At 38.2% G+C, this 21,892-nt stretch overlaps 2 protein-coding genes across 3 annotated transcripts in view; one reads left to right on the top strand and one right to left on the bottom strand.

The window, feature by feature from the left end:
* The window catches only part of LOC130916076 (lysine-specific demethylase RSBN1L-like), a 45,371-nt gene extending 37,002 nt beyond the window's left edge, over nucleotides 1-8,369 (top strand). The window contains exon 8 of the mRNA XM_057836463.1: nucleotides 653-8,369. Within this exon, the coding sequence (XP_057692446.1) occupies nucleotides 653-1,855 (1,203 nt within the window). The 3' untranslated portion in view covers nucleotides 1,856-8,369. The remainder of the gene's footprint in view (nucleotides 1-652) is intronic.
* Nucleotides 7,866-19,957, bottom strand: LOC130916077 (transmembrane protein 60-like). 2 transcript variants are annotated; one of them, XR_009063225.1, is made up of 3 exons: nucleotides 19,787-19,957; nucleotides 10,664-11,672; nucleotides 7,866-10,380 (listed from the first exon to the last, which is right to left on the bottom strand). XR_009063225.1 is itself a non-coding variant. In XM_057836464.1 (2 exons), exon 2 carries the CDS (start codon nucleotides 11,651-11,653, stop codon nucleotides 11,252-11,254), a length of 402 nt encoding a protein of 133 aa, XP_057692447.1. In that variant the 5' UTR covers nucleotides 11,654-11,672; nucleotides 19,787-19,957; the 3' UTR covers nucleotides 7,866-11,251. The 2 variants fall into 2 exon arrangements, 1 of the variants encoding a protein (XP_057692447.1); XM_057836464.1 differs by having other exon boundaries at nucleotides 7,866-11,672.
* Nucleotides 19,958-21,892: the final 1,935 nt, after the last annotated feature.

The raw sequence follows: 21,892 nt of genomic DNA, 5'->3' as shown, positions 1-21,892 counted from the left end.
TATAATCTTTTCAATTTTTATGTAGATGTGTGTTCGAGAAGCTTGATTGCATGTACGTATATGCTTTTGATAAGGTGATGGGTACAACACCTAACTTCACAAAGAGATATCTTCCAAACCCTTTTTGTGTTAAATGATATACAGTATATAATTTTTTTCTCTCACTATTTTGCACAGTATATAACCTGTTTTGACCATAGTATGTGTAAAGGCCAAAAACGCCTATGACCATACCTGCTGTTTGTGTTGAATTGTCAAACATAAAACTATTCAATCTTATTTTTTTCGATGTAATGTTTATCCTAACAAGTTGAATAAATATTATCAAGCTTCAAAACGGTTGGTCGAGCATGTTTGGTTGTCAATGGGGCGTCAACATTACAAATTTTGAAAAAAGATTTTGGGATTTTTTTGTCTTTTTGGGTCCAAAATGTGGATTATAATTGGTCAGTGAAGAAAACAAGTTTAGACATGAAGTTCAAGGTGCCCTGAAAAAAGGGACCCAATTTGGCCATTGTAAACAATCTGTTCTTTGAAATATAAAGGCAACATCAAATGCATGCAAATTCGGCCAAAATAGGCTTAGGTATTAAAGGGTTAATCTATGAACACTGCTACTGCGGTTATTTCAACCTTTGCCATGTGTCTGCAGTGCGTTCAGTGGATCGACGACGCCAAGCTGAACCAACTGCGGCGCGAGGGCATCCGCTACGCCCGCATCCAGTTGTACCACGACGACATCTACTTCATCCCCCGGGGCGTCATCCACCAGTTCAAGACGGTGTCAGCAGTCTGCAGCTTGGCCTGGCACATCCGCCTCAAACAGTACCACCAGAACGACGTCGAGGAAGAGGAGAAAGAGGAGGACGAGGAGATGACGTGCGCGGCCAGTGACGTCGGGCTACAGATCAAAGAGGAGGAGCTCGAGGAGAAGGTGGTGAAACTGGCGGAGGAGCTCCCCTTACCGCGGCTGTGTAAGGAGGAAGAGGAGTCGGAAGCGCTCGTGGTGGAGGAGGTGAAAAAAGAGGAGGAAAGGTGTCGAAGTGAAATCCAGGAGGACCTCAAAACCATCAAGAAGGAGAAAGTGCGATGGGAGGAGGACAGGACTGAAGGAGAGAAGGAGAGAATTAAAGAGGATGAGAGGAGTAAAGAGGGAAAACCTCAAGAAGATGAGAAGAGTAAAGAGGAAAGGGAGAGGACGAAACAAGACCGAAGTAAAGAGGAGAAGGAGAGAAGGCCTCCGGAAGACGACAAGACTAAAGAGGAAAGGGAGAGGACGAAACCAGAGAGGAGTAAAGAGGAAAGGACTAAAGAGGAAAAGGAGAGGAGTAAAGAGGTGAAAGAAAGGACTAAAGAGGAGAAGGAGAGGAAAGATAAGAGCAAAGATCGGGAACGGAAGCACCGGCTAAAGGAGAAAGAGAAGCTAAAGAGCGACGGAACGGCACTCGCGAGAAAGAAGGAAAAGGAGGCATCGGGCTGCGGCGGCGTCTCCCTTTTGTCTCTAAACGCCCGTCCCGAGGAGACGCGGGACAAACACAAGTCTTCGCAAGGGAAGAAGGAGAAAAGCGGTCAGCGGACCGACAACAAATCCTCGCTCAATAAGCCCCCAATCCCGAGGCGGGACGGCAAAAAAGAGGAGCCCAAGAAGACCCCCAGGACTCTCATCACTTTCGATCTCTTCAAGCCCATGGAGGCCCACCAGACGGTGGCGCTGTCTTTTAAAACTCACCACGCCAAGTCCGCCGACGGCCGGACGCTGCAGGTTCCTTTTAAAGGGAGCAAAGTCAAAAGCGCCGACTCCCAAACGCAGCAGCTCAAGCAGACGCTCAAGACACACAAAGATTTCCTGCTATGAATGTCCAACGTTTTCGGGGTGAGCATTCCGCACACACGCACGTTATTTGGGGAGGAATCTGCGCCGTTGACGGCCACGGACGTCCGATCCATTTTGACTAGAAGAGGCGAATGAACGTTCTTCCAGTCAAAATGGATTAGATGTCCACAGCCGTCAAAAAAAATTTTGTCTTCAAATTTCAACTCAAAACTCGATGCACTCCCAACATAATCGAACGGAGGAAGAATGTCTTTTTTTGTTGTTGTTTTTAATTTGGTCCGTGAATGTACCGACGGTGTCATTCAGTGCCTACGCACTACTTTTAGTTTTTGAGTTTTAAACCAACCAAGTAAAGGTACGACAAACACACAATCATGATGACACAATACTGAGCTTCTACTGAATCTTGTTTGACGTTTTTTTTTTAATTTTCGGGAGGACACTACGCAAAAATGCGTTTTTTTTTTTTTTTATCGGTCGGAACTTCCAAGTTACGACGGAGTATTAGGACTAAACAAAGAAGAAAAAATGGGATTATGAGAATGAAGTCATAATATTATGAGATTAAAGTCGTGATATTGCACAAATGAAGTCATGTCGTAATACTATGAGGAAACAAGTTGTAATATGACAATAAAGTCATACATGGTAATATTACGAGATTAAAGTCAATGTTAGCTTTTTTATTATTTATTAGTAATATTACGTAGTTATATAACATGACTAGGGCTGCAGCTATCGAATATTTTCGTATTCGAGTATTCGACTGAAAATTCTATGGATTAATCGAGTAATCGGATAAAACATTTTTTAGGTAAAGGGCAATTATAAATATGCATGACCATCAATGTCTTTATTTTCGATCTACATTGTTGAAAACAGCCAACAATTGCATCTCAGATGTGACTAGAAAAAAAAAAAACAAATTTACACAAATTCACTTCTATTAAAAAAAAAAAATCTTATTTCTTACCTAAAAATGTCATTACGCTTGATAACACACATCACTTAAAAGTTGGGTGTTTTTCAGACGTGTTTCAATTGAAGTTCCATTTGTGTCAAGCATAGACTTCATAATGTATTGACGGCACACGGGGTGCGGGGCCAATTAATAGGGGGCCTGCATTGTTGGCGAGCCCGTTAAAGCTGACAGAGTGGAATTGCAGACAAAGAGCTTTTTCTGTTGAAAATTCTCGTGAATAAATACTTAAATCCCTGAATTCTTTATAGATATGGACGTAAAACAGTCTCGATTCTTGGTAAAAAGCAAAAAAAAAACAAAAAAAAACGTGCATTTAGCATTTATTTGACGTAAATATTGCGAACTATGATGCTAGTCAGTTAGCAAATGTAGCGGCAGCCTTATGAAAACATAGCTTTTCCGGTGAAAATTCATGTGAATAAACGCTTAAATCCCTGAATTCTGTTTAGATATGGACGTAAAACAGTCTCGATTCTTGGTAAAAAGCAGGGAAAAAAAAGAAAAGTGCAGTTAGCACTTATTTTACGTAAATATGTTGAACTACGATGCTAGTCTGTTAGTCAATGTGGCGGCAGCCTTACAACAAAGAGCTTTTTACGTTGAAAATTCTTGTGAATAATTGCTTAAATCCCCAAATTCTTATACAAATGTACTAAGGCTGTCAAAATTATCGCGTTAACGAGCGGTAATTAATTTTTTAAATTAATCCCGTTAAATTATTTGACGCCATTAACGCACAAATGCCCTGCTCAAACAGATTAAAATGACAGCAGAGTGAAAGCTGTGCTTGTTGTGTTTTTTGGAGTTTTGCCGCCCTCTGCTGGCGCTTGGGTGCGACTGATTTTATAGGCTTCAGCACCCATGAGCATTGTCTAAGTAATTATTGACATCAACAATGGCGGGCTACTAGTTTATTTTTTGATTGAAAATTTTACAAATTTTATTAAAACGAAAACATGAAGAGGGGTTTTAATATAAAATTTCTATAACTAAAATTTATCTTTTAAGAACTACAAGTCTTTCTATCCATGGATCGCTTTAACAATGTTAATAATGGTATTGCCATCTTGTTGATTTATTGTTATAGTAAAGAAATACAGTACTTATGTACCGTATGTTGAATGTATATATCCATCTTGTCTTATCTTTCCATTCCAACAATTTACAGAAAAATATGGCATATTTTATAGATGGTTTGAATTGCGATAAATTGCGATTAATTAATTTTTAAGCTGTAATTAACTCGATTAAAAATTTTAATCGTTTGACACCCCTAAAATGTACGTAAAACAGTCTTTGATCTTTTTAAAAAGATTATTAAGCAATTATTTTACGTAAATATGTTCAAAATGCATGCATGGTACGAAAAATATAATGATTACCTTGAATCCTCGAACAAATCACTCCTGAGACAATCCCACCTGTTTGTAGGCGGTATAGCTTTTGTAGTTTTTCAACCTAAATCCGGTGTCGGATCACTGCATGTCGCTGCAATCGACTGCGAATAACTGAAGCGGAGTGTGGGGTGGCCCCCTACTTGAAGGCGTAGCCTAGTGTATGTGGAATGTGACCGGTCAATATAATTATGAAGTCTATGTGTCAAGCTATTTTTAAGTTCTAGTTAAGTTTTAAGTTAGTCTAAATTGTAAGTCCTGATAGGATTTTGAGTTTTTGCAGTATTCAAAATAAATGTATGATACCTGCTGTATTGGAGCACATTAGGCACCAATGCTACTTGGTGTTTTATCCAGCAATGACTACTGAGATAAAATTTAAAGTTAGCTGTATTATGTTTTTATTTTACACCCTCATCACTCTACAGCGCTGTGTTTTTACAGATTAAATCAAGCCTGTGTGTAAAGACACGTTAACCACGCATCGAAAGTAGTCATAATTAATGGAAACCTAGCCCGCCTCAGGCTAACGTTACGTTAGCAAGGTACAGTAATGTTAATCTTATTTATTAGCGCAGTGAAGTCTACTGCTTCAAGATGGCGGCTGTTTACCAACGCTGGTGAGTCTGTCATTTCGCATCTATTTCCATATGTATTGGTTTGAAAAAGTATCTGAACCTTTTGGAATTTCTCACATTTTTGCGTGATCTGATCTTTGTCAAAATCACACGGATGAAAAAACAGTGCTTTAACTAAAACCACCCAAACATTTATAGGTTTTCGTATTTTAATGAGGATAGCATGCAAACAACGACAGAAGGAGGAAAAATAATTAAGTGAACCTTCTGCCGTAGGGGACTTAAAGAGCAATTGAAACCTATTTTTTACCAAACATTTTAAGTCAGGTGTGTGCTCAATCACAGATGAGTGGTTTAAAGCTGCCCTGTCCACTATAAAACATACCTGGTAAGAAATGTCTTGATGAGAAGCATTGTCTGATGTGCATCATGCCTAGGTCAAAAGAGCTGTCTGAAGACCTGTGATGAAGGATTGTTGATTTGTTTAAAGCTGGGAAAGGATACAAAACCATCTCTAAAAGTCTTGATGTTCATCAATCGACAGTCAGAGAAGTTGTCTACAAATAGAGAGAGTTTGGCCGTCCACCAAAGATGATGCCAGGAGTCAGTGCAGAATACTCAGAGAGGTAAAAAAGAACCCTAGAGTGTCAGCTAAAGACTTACAGAAATCACTGGCACGGTCGATATCCCTGTGCACACATCAAATCTATGTAAAACTATGACCAAGAATGGTGTTCATGGGAGGACTCCACGGAGGAAGCCGTGGCTGTCTAAAAAAACATTGTTGCTCGTTTAATGTTCGCAAAAAGGCACTTGGACACTCCACAGAAGTTTTGGCAAAATATATTGTGTGCTGATGAAACCAAAGTTGAATTGTTAGGGAGTAACACACAACATCATGTGTGGAGGAAAAATGGAACAGCTCACCAACATCAACTTGTCATCCCTACCTTGAAGCATGGTGGAGGGAGCGTCATGATTTGGGGCTGTTTTGCTACTTCAGAGCCTGGACCACTTGCAGTCATTAATGGAAGAATTTATTCAAAAGTTCATCTGGTCATTTTGCAGGAAAACCTGAGGCCGTCTGTCAGAGATTTGAAGCTAAAAAGAGGATGGATGCTGCAACAAGACAATGATCCAAAACCAGAAGTAAATCAACTTCAGAATGGTTTCAGAAGAACAAAATCCACGTTCTGGAGTGGCCAAGTCCAGACTTGAACCCCATTAAGATGCTGTGGCGTGACCTAAAGATTCATTCCAGACATCCCAGGAATCTGACTGAACTAGCAGTTTTGTCGAGAAGAATGGGCCAAGATTAGTCCTGATCGATGTGCCAGACTGATCTCCAGCTACAGGAAACGTCCGGTTGAAGTTACCACAAAATATTAAATGTGATGATTAACTTACTTATTTTTCCCCCCTTCTGTCATTGTTTGCATACTATCCTCATTAAAATATGAAAACCTATAAATGTTTGGGTGGTTTTAGTTAAAGCAGACAGTTTCTTCATCTGGGTGATTTTGACAAAGATCAGATCACATTTGATGGTGATTTTATGCAGAAACGTGAGAAATTCCAAAAGGTTCAGATACTTTTTCATACCATTGTACATGTGATATCTATGGGAAGCATCAGACGCTACCACCGTAGCATCATGCGGGCGTAGTTTGTAGCAATGTTGGCATAGTTTGTAGGTACAGTATCGGTGCGTTGTCCCGCATTAAAAGTAGTCCGGGCAAAACGTGATGCTTAAAGCTGGCAAAATTAAATGATTCTTCAAGGCGAATAAAATTACTCGGATTAATTTTTAAACTCGAGTTACTCGAGTATTCGTTTCAGCTCTAGTTAAGACGTTTTCTCGTAAAAATGTTACTTTTTTCTCGTGATTTTACAATTTAACTCTTAAAACCTACAATAATATTACGTAAAGTTATGTCGGAATCACATAATACGTGGTCACGTACTATTACGACTTCAACCTCGTAATATTATGAACCTCGTAATACTAAGTAAAGTTAAACGATATTACAAGTTTGAACTCGTAAATTATGACTGTTTTTTTCCCCTCATAAATTATAAAAAGTTCTCGTAAAAATTGCGACCAAGTAATGCGTTGTAATGCTATTAGGAAAAAAGTCATACATTGTAATATTACGAGGTTAAAGTCATAATATTACAGAGTTTTTTTTTATCATATTGTAATATTACGTAAAGTTATCGTGACATTACTACCTTCTTTTGTAATATGTATACATAGTCATCTCGTAAATTGTTTTTTTTCTCGTAATACGACTTTAAACTTAGAATTTGAAAAATTAAGATTTTGATCTCGTCATATTACGTAATTCACGTAACATTACTTCTCGTAAAACGTAGTTATGTTGTATTACGACTTCAACCTCATAATATTCTGACGTTAAAATCGTAATATTGCGACTTTTTTTCTGGTAGTAATCCAACTTTAATCTTGTAATATTGTTTTATCAAATTCTTTAATCTCATAATACAATACTTTTCACATAATAATTCGTAAAGCTGTATCACGACTTCAAACTGACTTTTTCGTAAATTACATAATTACGTAGCTTTACAGTTTTATTCCTCGTAATCAAACGTAAAGTTACGTCGTAATCTCGTAATATTTTGAATTATATTTTGTAATATTATGACTTTGATCTCATGATGTCTTCTCGTAACATTACTATTTTTTTCCCCGTAATGCATAGTTATGTATTATGACTTTTCTGGTAATACGAAGACTTTATAATCTGCTAATATTATTACTTTATTAGTAATATTACGTAAAGTTATGTAACATTGACATTTTTCTCGTATCACGTAAAATTACAGAACATCATGACTTTTTTCTCGTAACAATATGTAAAGTTAGGTTGTGGTCCCGCAATATTACGATTTTTTAATATTACGTAACATTACTTCTCGTAAAGATACGTATTATTATAACTTTAAAATCGTAATGGTATGACTTTAAGCTTGTAATGACTGATCTCATAACATTACAACTTTTCGTAATAATGCGTAAAGCTATGGAATACTTCACACTTTTTTCTCGTAATATTACGACTTTCAACTCGTAACATAATGACTTTTTCTCATAATATGTAAAATTGCGGTGAATTACAATTTTCATCTCGTAATATTACAACGTAAGACTTAATTCTCGTAATATTACGACTTTTTTCTCATAATATTATGACTTTATTCTCGTAGTCCTATTGTTTTTCTTTGTTTGGGCCCCAAAACTCCGTTGTATGTAAATGATACTGTATGTACCAAAAACTGTACAGCATAAATAGATGTTATTAGCACCATGTGAGGAAATGTATACAGAAATCGCATATATTTTTTTCTAAGATGAGTTTTATTTTCCATAGAACTTATTTATATCATTTAACTGTCTTGTTTTTATTTGAAGACAACATGTGGATGTTTTTTTTTTTTGTTTTGTTTGTTTGGTTGGATTTTTTTAAACAAAATGTAAATACATTTTATTTGCTAAGACAAGACTTGGTAGTGTGATTTATACTCTGATTGGAACCTCAATAAATGGTTCAAAAATACGGATTTTGCTGATTCATATTTTGTTCTCTTGGTTTCGATTAGGGTTGCCATGAAGAATCGACAGTTAGTCGATTCAAAGTTTAAACACATGGTTGATCTAAAAATGGTCTATTCGCGATATTTTTTTATCTTAATAGTAAGTTGTCTCTTTATATACTATAATAAAGTGAATATCTTTTAAATTTTGACTTTCAAAAATGTAATTACTTTTAAAATATTTGCAACTTTAATTTGAGTTTTATTTATTTAATTTTTTAAAAACCTGCATAGGGTAATAATATATGAGCTGGAGTCAAGTAATTGAACTAAAAATTGTCCAAATCCTGTTTTTTGTTTCTTTGTCTTAATAGTAAATCGTAAATGGTAAACATCCAGTTTTACAATTTTTAATTTACCCATTCATGTCACCTGTAGTGTGGCACCGATAAGGCAAATAAATGCAGGTATCCATATCAGCGTGCACTAAGAAATAATGTACCAATGCAGCGCAAAATGTACAATTCTGAATTTAACATATAAATCACCCTAGGGCAGACATGTCCAAAGTCCGGCCCGGGGGCCAAATGCGGCCTGCGGTCAAATTTCATCCGGCCCCCAGCCCCTGTCATAAAATCAATAACGTCTGGCCCGCACACAGACCAAATAAATTGGTCAGCAGTACTGCTACCAGCATATGAAGTTGCCTCCACACTAAATGCTGCTCCTCATTTACCCACTAAAAGGCAGCAGTACTCTAAGCAACATTACCCCGTGTGACCCTTTACTCCCACTTTTCTAAATTGGCGAGAATCAACAAAAAAAAAGAAAGTTGACTGCGACGGCCAACGCTTCAAGGATAGGTGCAAATTGTGTCTGCCTCATTTGCAAAGAGACAGTCGCTGTTTTTAAAGAGTTCAATGTGAGGCGATATTATCAAACAAGACACGCTGACATGTACGACAAGATTACAGGGGAGATACGTAGCAAGAAAATGAAGCAACTTGAAGTTAAATTTTACAGCAGCAGTATTTCGCAAGAGCCCGAGAGATGAAACAGAGCGCCACAAAGGCTAGTTGAAATTATTTAGAAAAAATAATAAAGCAAATGTCACACACAGAATGGCTAAAATTTGCTTAAATATATTGTTCTACATAAAGGACGTCAGTCAAGGTCGGCCCCCCACATTTTTATCACTCCAAATCTGGCCCCCATTGCAAAAAGTTTGGACACCCCTGCCCTAGGGACATTGCAGCACGTAAAAATTCTTTTGATTAACTCATTCACTCCCGGCCGTTTTACTGGATTTTGACTGATTTTGCAAGGCCCACAGACAATTCTGTTCTATTTCCATATGAACATGGAACCCACCAAAAGATTAGACTCTTCTTTTAGCAGGAAAAAAAAAAGTTCATATCTTTTTCCATTCTTTAGAACTCAGCATGAGAATATAGCTTAGTTTGAGAAATTTTCCAATATCTGATGAAAAAACGAGAAATCGAGCTTTTTGTGAAAGCATAGATTTAAAAAATAACTGGCTTATACACAGCTATTTTCTTTTAGTTACATCCGAAACATCTGAATAATGTTTTAATAAGATAAGACAAATAGAGCTTTTGATAGCAAAGTAACAATTTATTTACACATAACCGAGATGACGCTGTTGTGGCTGCGACTTTTCCCTCATCGCCGCCTGTCTCATAAAGATGGATTTTTTTGAGTCTCTGCGGGGTCTGCTCGGCGAGCAGCACGGACTCAACGACATTGTCCGCTGCACTGGTGGTCCCGGGGATTCTCCCGGTCGTCCAGCGCCGGGCGTCCTCTCGGCTGTTCTGCTCGGTCGTCCGCCGCCTGGCATCCATCCGCCGGCGCCCTGGCCGTGCTGCCGTTGAATCGGGTTGCGGGTCTTACCAAATGCGCTACTGCCCTCCAGTGGCCAGTTTTTTTGCTTTAAAATGGATTTTCAGCTTTGTGCTTTGGAGCTCAGTTGAATCAGAACCCAGAGATGTCTCTTATGGTTACGTCTTTGGGACACTGAAACAATTAAAAATAGAACGTATTTATACGTTTTTGGGAGCAAATGAGTGAATGGCGCATTACAAGAAACTTTCAGGTGCATACCGCCATCTAGTGTACAACAATATGAAGTGTCCATGCATTCAAACTTGCGGTCAATACAGTCTTCCCCTCCCCTCCTACCAAGTAAACCCTTCAGAGAACATGATCGCAAAAAAAAAAAAAAATATATATATATATATATATATATATTCCATCTGTTGATTTATTAAGTTGACAATGTTTGGTTAATTTGTCATACCTCCTTCAAGTGGTCGTTAGTCGAGTCCGCCCTGATTTAAACGCCCACAGAGATGTGTCTGGAGGTCAGGTCAGTTTGGTCGAAGCCCTTTGTTATGTTGGCCTCTTTTATGTTGCACAAACAGGTTTGTGTTAAACTGTTTGTTTTGTAACTTTATTAAATGGAATTTTTACCTAAGTTGAAACACCAGTGTCCGCGTGTATGTTTGGTCCACTACAATGAGCAAAAGTGGCGTGTTGCTTGCGGTACGCCATTGCCTGACACAGGCCCCCTCTGGAAAGTTTGTGTACCTATACAGGGATTTCACCAAAAGCTGACTTATATCCCAAATTCACATTTACAAAAATAAAGTACAGAAAAAATGGAGAATGTTGTGATAGTTTTGGAAATCTATTCAAATTCATAATGTTACAAAAATTAAACTATAAAAAGCTGATAAGCTGTGAGAGTAAAGTGACATTTTTCTGTTGAAAAATCAAGAATATTGCAAAAATAAGGCATTAAGTACATCTCGTAAAAAATTTCATGGTGTCAGAAAGACCCCCCCACAAACTGCGTGTGTTATGCAAAAAATGGGTCCACTAAAGTTCAGTCCCTGTGTGAGCGGAAGACGCTGCGGCCCAGCTGCACCAGGGCGCCCACTAGTAGGACCCAAAGAGGTACGCACACCACGCTGAGCCACACGTCTGTCAGTTTCTCAAGGCGGGAGCAAAGGCTGAGACAGAAAGCCGCCTTCAGCCCGACGGCCGCCAGGCAGCACAAGCGGCGGGTAAGAGTCAACCCCTCCCGCGCCTCCGGGTCGGCCTTGCAGCGGCCGGCCAGCTTGACCAGCAGCAGGAGGACCAGTACGGCGTCCAGCGTCCACACGGGAAGGAAGATGACGAACCAGTTCCATTGCACCTTGGCCTCCAGTTTCAGGACCAGCATGATGAGGAAGATCAGGCTGAAAATCCACGACAGGAACACCCGCTGCACCAAGGACATCTTCATCGACGCAGTGCTCGCAGAACTAAACAATAAGTTCATCATTAACCCGTTGGCTGTTAGTGAACGGAGAAAGACAAGCTAGGTTGCTCTAAAAATGGACCGTGATGATCAGGTGACAACTATTTTGATAGTCAACCAAAAGATAGGATATAAAAATATCTCTGTGTGTAGGTAAAACCTACGTAAGGCGAAAGTTGTGCATAGGTTCAGAGTTTCCCCTACATAATAAGATTGTGGCGCACCGCCACACCAAAATAAAAGCCACCTTGCCTTGCAAATGTTTTTTTTTTTTTTTTTTTAAAGGGAACCACTGATAGACTTAAAATAATTTTATATTAAAAGACTAGGGCTGTCAAAATTATCGCGTTAACGGGCATTGATTTTTTAAATTAATCACGTTAAAATATTTGACGCAATTAACGCACTAGGCCCGCTCAGACAGATTTAAATGTCAGTACAGTGAAAGGCCAACTTGTTAATTGTGTTTTATGGAGTTTTTCCGCCCTCTGCTGGCGCTTGGGTGTGACTTGCATATATTATGTGGCGTAATGTCGCCCTCTGCTGGCGATTCAGTGCAGCTGATTATTTGGGTTTCGGCGCGCTTTTCTGACGTGTTATATGTCGACGCGAACTCACACTAATAGACAGTGCTATTCAGACCAGCTAACGTCCGCATCCAGTATTCAGTGGCAGTTCTCATAGCCTCATCACACTGTTTGTGTCTAATACATGCATCGCTTGTGAGTTATATTCCTCCTTTGTTTATATTCATGAGCATTAGATAGTTATTGATGATGTGTATTTGAATTTGTTCACATATATGGTGAAATGCAGTTACATTGTTAGATGCTTGTCAGCTAATTGGCTAGTGCTACTGCTCAAATGGACACGTGTGTGTACATTTTATGTTATTTTGTGATTTATGCAAGTTATTGACACATTGCCTTGTTATTTTCAGTTTTACAAAAATACAAGAAACGTGCTCCTGTCAAAAAGAGATGACTTCAGTAAAGCCCATGCAACTTTGCCACACCGTCTGATTTCTTTTTGGAACTTATGTTCGCTATCTGTCAATTTGTGTACTCATACACATTGAGGACAGAATAGGGCTACTAGTTTATTTTTTGATTGAAAATTTTACACATTTTATTAAAACGAAAACATTAAGAGGCGTTTTAATATAACATTTCTATAACTTGTACTAATATTCATCTTTTAAGAACTACAAGTCTTTCTATCCATGGATCACTTTAACAGAATGTTAATAATGTTAATGCCATCTTGTTGATTTATTGTTATAATAAACAAATACAGGCCTTATGTACCGTATGTTGAATGTATATATCCATCTTGTCTTATCTTTCCATTCCAACAATAATTTACAGAAAAATATGGCATATTTTATAGATGGTTTGAATTGCGATTAATTGCGATTAATTACGATTAATTAATTTTTAAGCTGTAATTAACTCGATTAAAAATTTTAATCGTTTGACAGCCCTATAAAAGACCTCAATGTTTTTCGTTTTTATACAATTTGTAAAATTAGTTTAACTAGTAGGTCGCCATTGTTGGTGACGTCCTGGGTTATGCTGCCGGACTTCCAGAGTATGATTGGCGACATGTCATCTGTTCAGCCCTTTCAATTTGAACCTGAGAGGAACATTAATGAGCATGACAGAACTGTCGATATTTCACAAAACGAGCACCAAAAGCAAAATGAACAGGAAAGACTGGATGAGACGAGACGAGAGTAGGACAAAACCGGTGTTCTGCTAAAACGTGCTACACTGGCAAAACGTCGACAAGAGGCAAATTTGACACCCAAAGTACTACCGTGCGCTTTCAGCTTGTTTTGTTTAGATGCATACAGGGAGAACATACTAAAGATGCCTTAAGAAAATACTTAAACGCAGTAATATCAAATAAGAGCGATTTAAATTAGGGATGTCCCGATCCGGGTTTTTGCACTTCCGATCCGATACCGATATTGTTTTGCACTTCCGATCCGATACCGATACTGGCCGATACCGATATCGACCTATCTGAGCATGTGTTAAAGTTTAAAGTTATTTAGCCTCCTTACTTAGTTGTCAGACTCATGTTGAAAAAGGTTTTAGTACCCTTGATAACAACTAGCCAGCTGAATTAGGTGAGTTTGAATAACACACAACGGTTGGTAACAAGAAACTGACCTGTTTATTCAGTGATAAACACAAAACATTATAAATACCAAACAGAAATGGCATAGTCAGTCAGTAAAACGTGCAAATAATATTGTAAACTGTCTTAAAAAAGCAAAACACGCCAACAAACTCAGTGGGAAATCCCACAAATCCCCCAAGCTATTAGACGCTTTTAATGTTTCGTGCATTAGTTACAAAAATTGTATAAAAAAAGCCTCTCAGGTTTAAATAAACTACTATTTCAGTATCAAGTTAACATTTTAAAACTAATTAAAATACTCAAGTCCCCATTCTGTATCAGCAGCTTTAAACTACATTCAATTCGTTTAATTTTGAGAATCAACTGTTAAAGTTGTGAAAATTACTCCCGTTATTCCATAATTTCTCTTCTGTCTACTTTCGACATGTGAAAGTTTTAAAACTGTTTTGAAGATTGATTCAAGTCAAGATTTTGCCGATTTAGGAGTATTTTCGATAAAAAGTTAATTAGGTTCGCTTGGAAGGTTCACAACAGCCTACTAGGGAAGTCTTCTGCTTTAAGATGGCGGCTGTTTACTAACGCATCAGGTTTTCAATACTTCAATGTTGCTAACGCGGTCGAGTCTGTCATGTAGCATATGGTTCTATATACATACGATATCTATTATCTCCAGTAAAACACAACGACGTTGACGTAGTTTGTCGCGGCTGTCAGCAGAAGTCAGGTATTCTTGTATTTTTTATCCAGCGGCATGAGTTGAGCTAAAGCCGTGAGTTGAGCATTGGCATTACCCGGGTCTAAGACAAGTTATGTTTACTTTCAGGACGCAATGCGACCACGCTGTGTATTACTTCTGCTTTACTTGACATATTTCAATAATCGGAATTTGGATGTTTGTGAATCGTTCTCGAATCTTCAGCGGCCGAATTGCGTGTTGGATGGTGCGTCTTTACTCACGTGAGATAATGGCTCGTCATCCAGAATGAATTCTCCGGCAATGACTCTTGTTATTCCCTGGGCTTTGGGACTGTCGAGTGCCAGTTTGTCACGCATAGCAAAAGTTTCTGCCACTGTTAGTTGCGTAGGACCTTTCTTTTTGTCTTCGGTTTTCTTAACATACTCCTCATATTGTTTGTGGCGGTAGTTCGCCAAATGCTTGATTAGGTTGGTTGCATTAAAACTTCTTACAGCTTTACCACTACGCTTGACTTTATTGTTGCGCTCTGCCTCTTCGTCTTTGTCGTCCTTTAAGGTGAAATGATCCCACACAGCTGACATTTTTACCGATAAAGTCTCTCGGTAAATTGGGAGATGGTAATGTAAATGTAGTTTGTTGAAGGTGTGCCATAAAATGCGGACCGGATTTTAGGGAAACCAAAGCTGGAATGGATTATGTAAACGGTGCGCTGGAAAACCCGGACCGGATTTTCCAAAAAAACTGATCGGAAGTCTGGATCGGAATTTTTCCCGTGTTCCGATCCGATACCGATGTGCATTTTTTTTGCCCATATCGGCGTCCGATCCAATATCATCTCTAGTTTAAACATGATACGTGACTAATGTGGTCTACAGATCAACAATCTGCTTTAAAGCTACCACAAGAAAACACTATGCTTAAAAGTATGAGCGGGAAACGCATGCAAAAAGTATTTTGAGGCAATTAAAAAGTAATAAAATATTCGACAAAAACACATAGTAAGTACTCGCCACTTTTAACCGATGTGCGCATGCGTTGGACGTCTTGCCTCGTAAAAACCCAAGACAAGCAACAAAGGGATTGAGAAAACTGTCAAATGGCAGCAAGTCAATATCTTAGCAACCTGCCTAGGATCGGTTTAAAGAGCTGGAATTGGATGCAGGTACGACATCGGGAACTGATCCCACAGTTCTGTAACAAAATAATCTGACCAGCAGCAGAATGTGACAAAATCATGCCAGTTGTCATACTAGCTTCGCTTGCTAGCGTGCACAGCTATTCTCCCAGTCCAGGCTAACTATGTCATCACCCCAAGCGTCCATTGCGCCCTCCATAGGTCAAAACATGTACAGATGATTTTTAAATCAATGGCAACAATATATGTTTCTAATAACACTTTAGTAAAAGAGAACAATTGTGGCTTATTAGAGCCTACAAGTCTATTAGTCCGAGATTCCCTTTAAGATTTAAAGATTCACCCTAATTTGTATAATTTAACAATACGTCTAAACGAATATATAGCTCATTGTTTAAACACTATTAGCCAGAAGTTGTCTGAAATAGCGCATCAAATTCAAATGGTTCCTTTACAGTACACGCGTTATTTGGAAAATCACATCGGTTCTCCTGTTGCAAGCTTGTGCCTGACTACGTTGCGCGGAGTTGGAAATCGGGAGAAAAATCCACAGAAAGGTATTTCAAGTTAATGAATGTTATTAGGGTTTAAGCCTACCCTAATATTGACATTGACATAACGCTTAAGCTTTTTATGCTTGTATTTGACCCGAATCGCCGCATCCTAGCATAGCATTTGTTCATTGATGTCACTGGTTGTAATTTCAGATGAATATTTTGAATTATTTAGACAAAATTTAAGTTGTCAACCAGTGCTGCTTAATCGATTAACTCGAGTAATTCGATTTCAAAAAACAAAAACCTAAAAAAAGCTTCGAATTAAATTTTGCTGCTTCGAGTATACATTAAATCAGTGGCGTTGTAATGGTTTGTTTTGAAAGTGTTTGCATATAGTTTTATTGATTTGGGTGGATACATTGCCGTCTAGTGGCAACAATGAATATGACATAACTCCATTAACATGGCTGAATTCAGCTTCTCCCTGTTAAGGCCAACAAAAGGTAGGTTTTTGTTTGAGCTAATGTTTTTTTTTCTGCATTCGTAATTTAGTTCATAGGTATATTTAGCCGTTTTTGTGGGAATATGTGTAAAAACGATTTGTTAAGAGTATTGTTAAAAAAAATACTAGCATTTTATAGCAATTAAGCTAGCGGACTTTTGCTATTCAAATTAGTCATTTGTTTTCTTGTATTTAGATCATTATTTTTTTTAATACCATTTGAGGCTAAGCTCAGGTATTTTAATTTATTTTCAAATAAAAGTGCAAGTGCATAGTTTGAAGAAACATTCGGTAATTTTGTATTTGCATTTATTGCACTTTTGAAAGTGCAATCTTAACAAGCCTTTGCTTTACATCTCCTAAAATTGATTGTGCAACACATTAAATGCTCATAATCCAGTTACTCGATTATTCGAACTAACTTGTTGATAGATTAATCAACTACCAAAATAATCCATAGCTGCAGCCCTATTGTCAACAGACGAGGGTTCGTTAACAGGAGGACTATAACTGTTGTGGTAATGCAGTACGTATTAGGGCCAAATAAAATAAAATAAAAAAATAAAAAAAATAAAGTAGTATTACGTAAGACTAATACGCATTTTACGTACATGTAGCGTAGCTTAGAGCTAGAACGACGCATTAGAATAAATCTATTGATTATAATTTGATGTAGGTGAGGCAAAATATTAAGGATTTCCTTATTTGTTAAACCAATTCTAAAACAAGATGCTTTTAATATTGTTGACTTTAACGGCAGCGGCAACGTGCTACATGAAGTACATAGCTACTCATTCAGCTTTATTAGCCCTACGTAAACATTTTCTGCCAAATTTATTGAAAATAACATTTTTTTCCTCCCCAGATACATCTTAAAATTTAAATTTTTTCCAACCATTTTTTTTTTTGCTATACCACTTGTAATGATAAACTTTTTGCTTTTGTTTGGAAAAAAAAATATCATGCTTATTTTGACCAAATAAATAAATTTCTAAAAGTAGTCAGTACAAATACAAAAATAAAATACAACAGTTCATAAAGAAAAAAATTGCTCGTAATTTTTTTAAAAAAATCTTTTTGGGAGAGCAGAACTACGATCATTTCAATACTGCTATTGTGAAACACCGCCCTCTGGTGGAGGTTATTACAAGTGTTGCAACCAACCCATGGGACATAGTGACGGGATCTGTCGTTCACTTGAGTAAACGAATCCATTCCGGTTCGTTCAGTAAAACGATTCGTTCAAACGAATCGTTCAACGAATCGTTCGCCCCCCTCATCTCCCTACCCACCCAAATGAATCGTTCGGTTAGTGAACGGGAAGTGACGTTGCCGAACGAATCACCAAAGACCGCTTCGCAGTATAACTGAACGGGAAGTGACATTGCTTGGTCCCTCCCTCTCTTGCACATTGACCACTCGTCGTAGTTTCAGAAATGAGTGACAGGCGATATCATTCTGCTCTCAGAGACAGCCTCGTCTCCCTCCCGCTGCTGCAAAAGCGAGGGAGAACTTCCGCGTCGTCTGTCCTAGTTCTATGGGCTCAAAGTCATGGCTCGTGCTTGCATTTCGAATTAGGACACGGTTAAACATTTTCCTTTTGAGGGGGAAGTCGGGGTTTGGGGTCGGGGGCGCACGGACTTTCTTTAGCATGATCTTGCTCACATATACAATGCTGCTGCTAACAGCCAACGCGGCATGCTTGCTGTCACGAAAATAAAAATAAATCGAAAGTTTAATTTCTAATTATGGAACGGCCAACACATCATATTAACCTCTCGCTCTGTTGTATTTTTGTTTTTTATTATTAAGATGATCGTTTTGAATTTTTGCACTGGTATTAATAAATAAAATAATCCGGTCAGCTCCCCTGTCGTCCCCGCATCTCAGATCGTCAAATGCTGACGACGAGAAATAATTGTTTGCTTTATGATTTCGTCTTTCTACTCTCATCAGTCTGTTAAGAAAAATGTAGACATATTGCGACATCTCCCGTGTCCGCGCGCTTTGTTTTTGGGGCGCTTGAGTAGCACATGATGGACGGATTGACATAATTTGTCAAACCAACCGACACCCTCTGACACGAAAAAAAAAAAAAAAAAAACCACTCGGAAAAAATTGACATGTATATACAGTTTCATTGTAAATCAGTATTATGGTGATCATACTAAATATTATTTTTTTTCTGTGCACATATGAGGTACATATCGCTGCCATGAAGCCTCCATATAGTGACAGTTCTCTGCCCGCTTCACTGCCGTCACGCGACCGCAGCTCAGGTTTTGCTTGCCTCGTAGCTACGCGTGTTTTAAATTACTGTAAATTTGATAGTATATCGTCATAGGCACAGTCCCGAGTCTGTTGAGAAAAGTAGAACACTAAACCATGCTCGCTAGATTTGTGTGGTGTTTTTGTCTTTTTGAGCAGCATTTGATAGGCTCCACGTTAACAAATATGTGACAAAGTCGTTTCCTTTCATTTTATGACTCGTTCACCGCATAGTCATTACTGGAAAGTCAAGTTAGCAGCAAGCTAGGTCAGGAACCGGAGGACCGAATCACTGAACGGGAAGTGACAAAACTCAGTCTTTCCCCCCTGCCTGCACGCTGGCTGCTTATTGGCCACACGTGGAAATGAGTGACATACGCCATGATTCTGTTTCCGCTCCCTCCCCTGCCCGCGATGAGGCTGGCGTCTGATTGGTCGTGTGCGATGTCAGAAGACGCTGCCGCTTGCTCAACGCCCTCCCACGCAGCGAACAAGCGCCACCAACTTCATAGAACGAATCAGTGCAGATGGTGATTAGTTCGGTCTCGTTCACCCAAACAATTCGTTCAAAAAGAACGAATCGTTCGCGACCGATACAACACTAATGGGACAAAGAACCCAGTTCTCCCCAACATTAAAAAAAATCGTACAAAGCATTTTTCGTTACTGTACTTGTTTCATCCGAGCCGAATAATTCTACTTATCACGGCGGGCACGTTCTGCTTTCTGGTCTCGATTAAAAAAAAGTTGCTCTGAATGTGATTCGTTTCTTTAAAAAATGCGACGTTTGTTAACCTGGTTTCGCTGTCACCTCACTGCACGTTAGCGGAAGTTTAGCACGAAAACAAAAACATTGCCGAAAACGTCTTACCGAGCTCAAGCAGAAGCTTCACCACCTCCGAGCAAATGTTTGGCCAAATTCAAAGAGAGATTTTGGCGTTCTTTTGAGGAGCAAACTTGTCAATTTGTTAGGAGAAGAGTTTCTGTTTAGCTTCGAGTTGCTTCGAGTAAAGCGTTAGCCGCCATCCCGACAGGAAGCGGAAAGTTGACGCTGCCTGTCACAATAAAAGGAATCCAGACGAGCGTTTCTGTATGCATGGTAGTCTTTTAAAGGATTTGATGTTAATTTTCTTCAAAAAACCCAATTTTGTAACCCAAAAATAAAGGATTCTCATTTAATTGACAAAAAAAAAAATCATAAATACTGATTTTTACTGAAACAAAGCCTTTTCTTGTTCATTTTTGTTAATTTTACAGAATTTCCTTCCTTTAACTCCGTAGTTAACTCAATTTTGTGCTTTTTATCTACAAAGTATGTATTTTCTAGCGTTTTGTCTCTAAAACTATATTTTTTTTTTCATGATTGTTTTGTAATTTTATTTTCATTCTAAAAAAAACGTTTTAAAAAGAACGTTTCCTCTTTTTAGAAAGCACGTCTCATTTTTCTGTTTATGAAACATATTTCACTTCGATAGATTTTTTTTGTTTTCTAAGAACAAATTACCGTAATTTTCGGATTATAAGGCGCACCTGACTATAAATCGCCATCCACAAAATTTGACACGAAAACGACATTTGCTCATAGATAAGCCGCAGCTGTCCTCACTGTATTATGGGATATTTACACCAAAAGATATTACCCGGTAACACTTTATTTGACAGCGGAATCATAAGACTGTCAGAAGATCAAATGAACCACCATGAAGCTTTAAACCAATTGGATGCAAAGCTTCATTGCTTCAAGAAGCTCAATTTGGCCATCACTGTTCCCACACTCAACCTCTGCTGCCACCTGCTGTCAACACTGTTGTTGACCAACATGCCTCCTAGGATGCGTTGCAGCGCTACAGATGTAAATAACAATCAAAATTCATGTTACTTCTTAAGTTACTGTGCCAATTGTTTCATTAATTGCTAGTTATGGTATTTGGTAACACTTTATTTGACAGTGGTGTTATACGACTGTCATAAGACAATCATAATTATGACATGACACTGTCATGAGCATTAATAAATGCTTATAACAGATGTTATTTCGTATCATCCGGCAAACGATCTCACTTTGGAATAAATGTAAAAGCGCAGAACTGGACATAAATGAGGTTAGTGCCATAATTTGCCGGACGACACTTAATAATCAGTCATAAGCATTCAGTAATTTCTATGATAGTGTCATGTCATAATTATTACGGTCTTATGACAGTATTATGATGCCACTAGGCATGTGACGGTATGAGATTTTGATGGTATGATAAGCAAAAATACAGCGGTTTTACGGTATTGAAATTATTTTGCAAATTGGAACATCAACAGGAATACAATGTTAAAATAAATCAATTAAATAACAAAAATAAATAACTGAAATATTTTAAATAAGACTGAAATAAATAAAACAGCCACAGCTTAAGTTGCTCAACATTAGAACAAGAACACTTGGTAATGTAAAACTGGACTTTAACAATATATGATCAAATTGATTTTATGTAAAACCACTACCACTACCACTATTAATATTAATTAGTTGAATGTTAATGGAGAGCAATAGTTAGAGACAGAGCGCGTGTGTATGACTCGTATCATTATTTACAGATTATATACACACACACACACACACACACACACACACCCTGTCTCAACATAGAAAGGCGCCAGAGAGAAAAAATACCACATGCTGGATTATGAAAAAGTTTTTTTGATCAGATGTTTACAATTGCGGAAGACTTTACAAAAGTAGGCTAATTGTAGAAAGAAAATTAGCCATCTTGGCATGCTAACTAGCCACGTTATCGGCCTCGTTAACAAGCCTACATTATAGTATTTGTTTTACCATCACTAGACACACTAAACATGTTAGAGTGAACTCTCGTAGCTGGTGGGAAACATTCATGACAGACTATTAAATTTTGTGTAGAGTGACAGATGATGGTCAAGCAAATGTGAAAAGTGAAATCATGTTGGAGGTGTTGCTTCCCCTGGC

Source organism: Corythoichthys intestinalis, chromosome 5 (assembly GCF_030265065.1).
Source record: "Corythoichthys intestinalis isolate RoL2023-P3 chromosome 5, ASM3026506v1, whole genome shotgun sequence".
Taxonomy (NCBI): Eukaryota; Metazoa; Chordata; class Actinopteri; order Syngnathiformes; family Syngnathidae; genus Corythoichthys; species Corythoichthys intestinalis.
The sequence above is the reverse complement of the archived record's forward strand: the minus strand, read 5'-3'. Positions and strand labels throughout refer to the sequence as shown.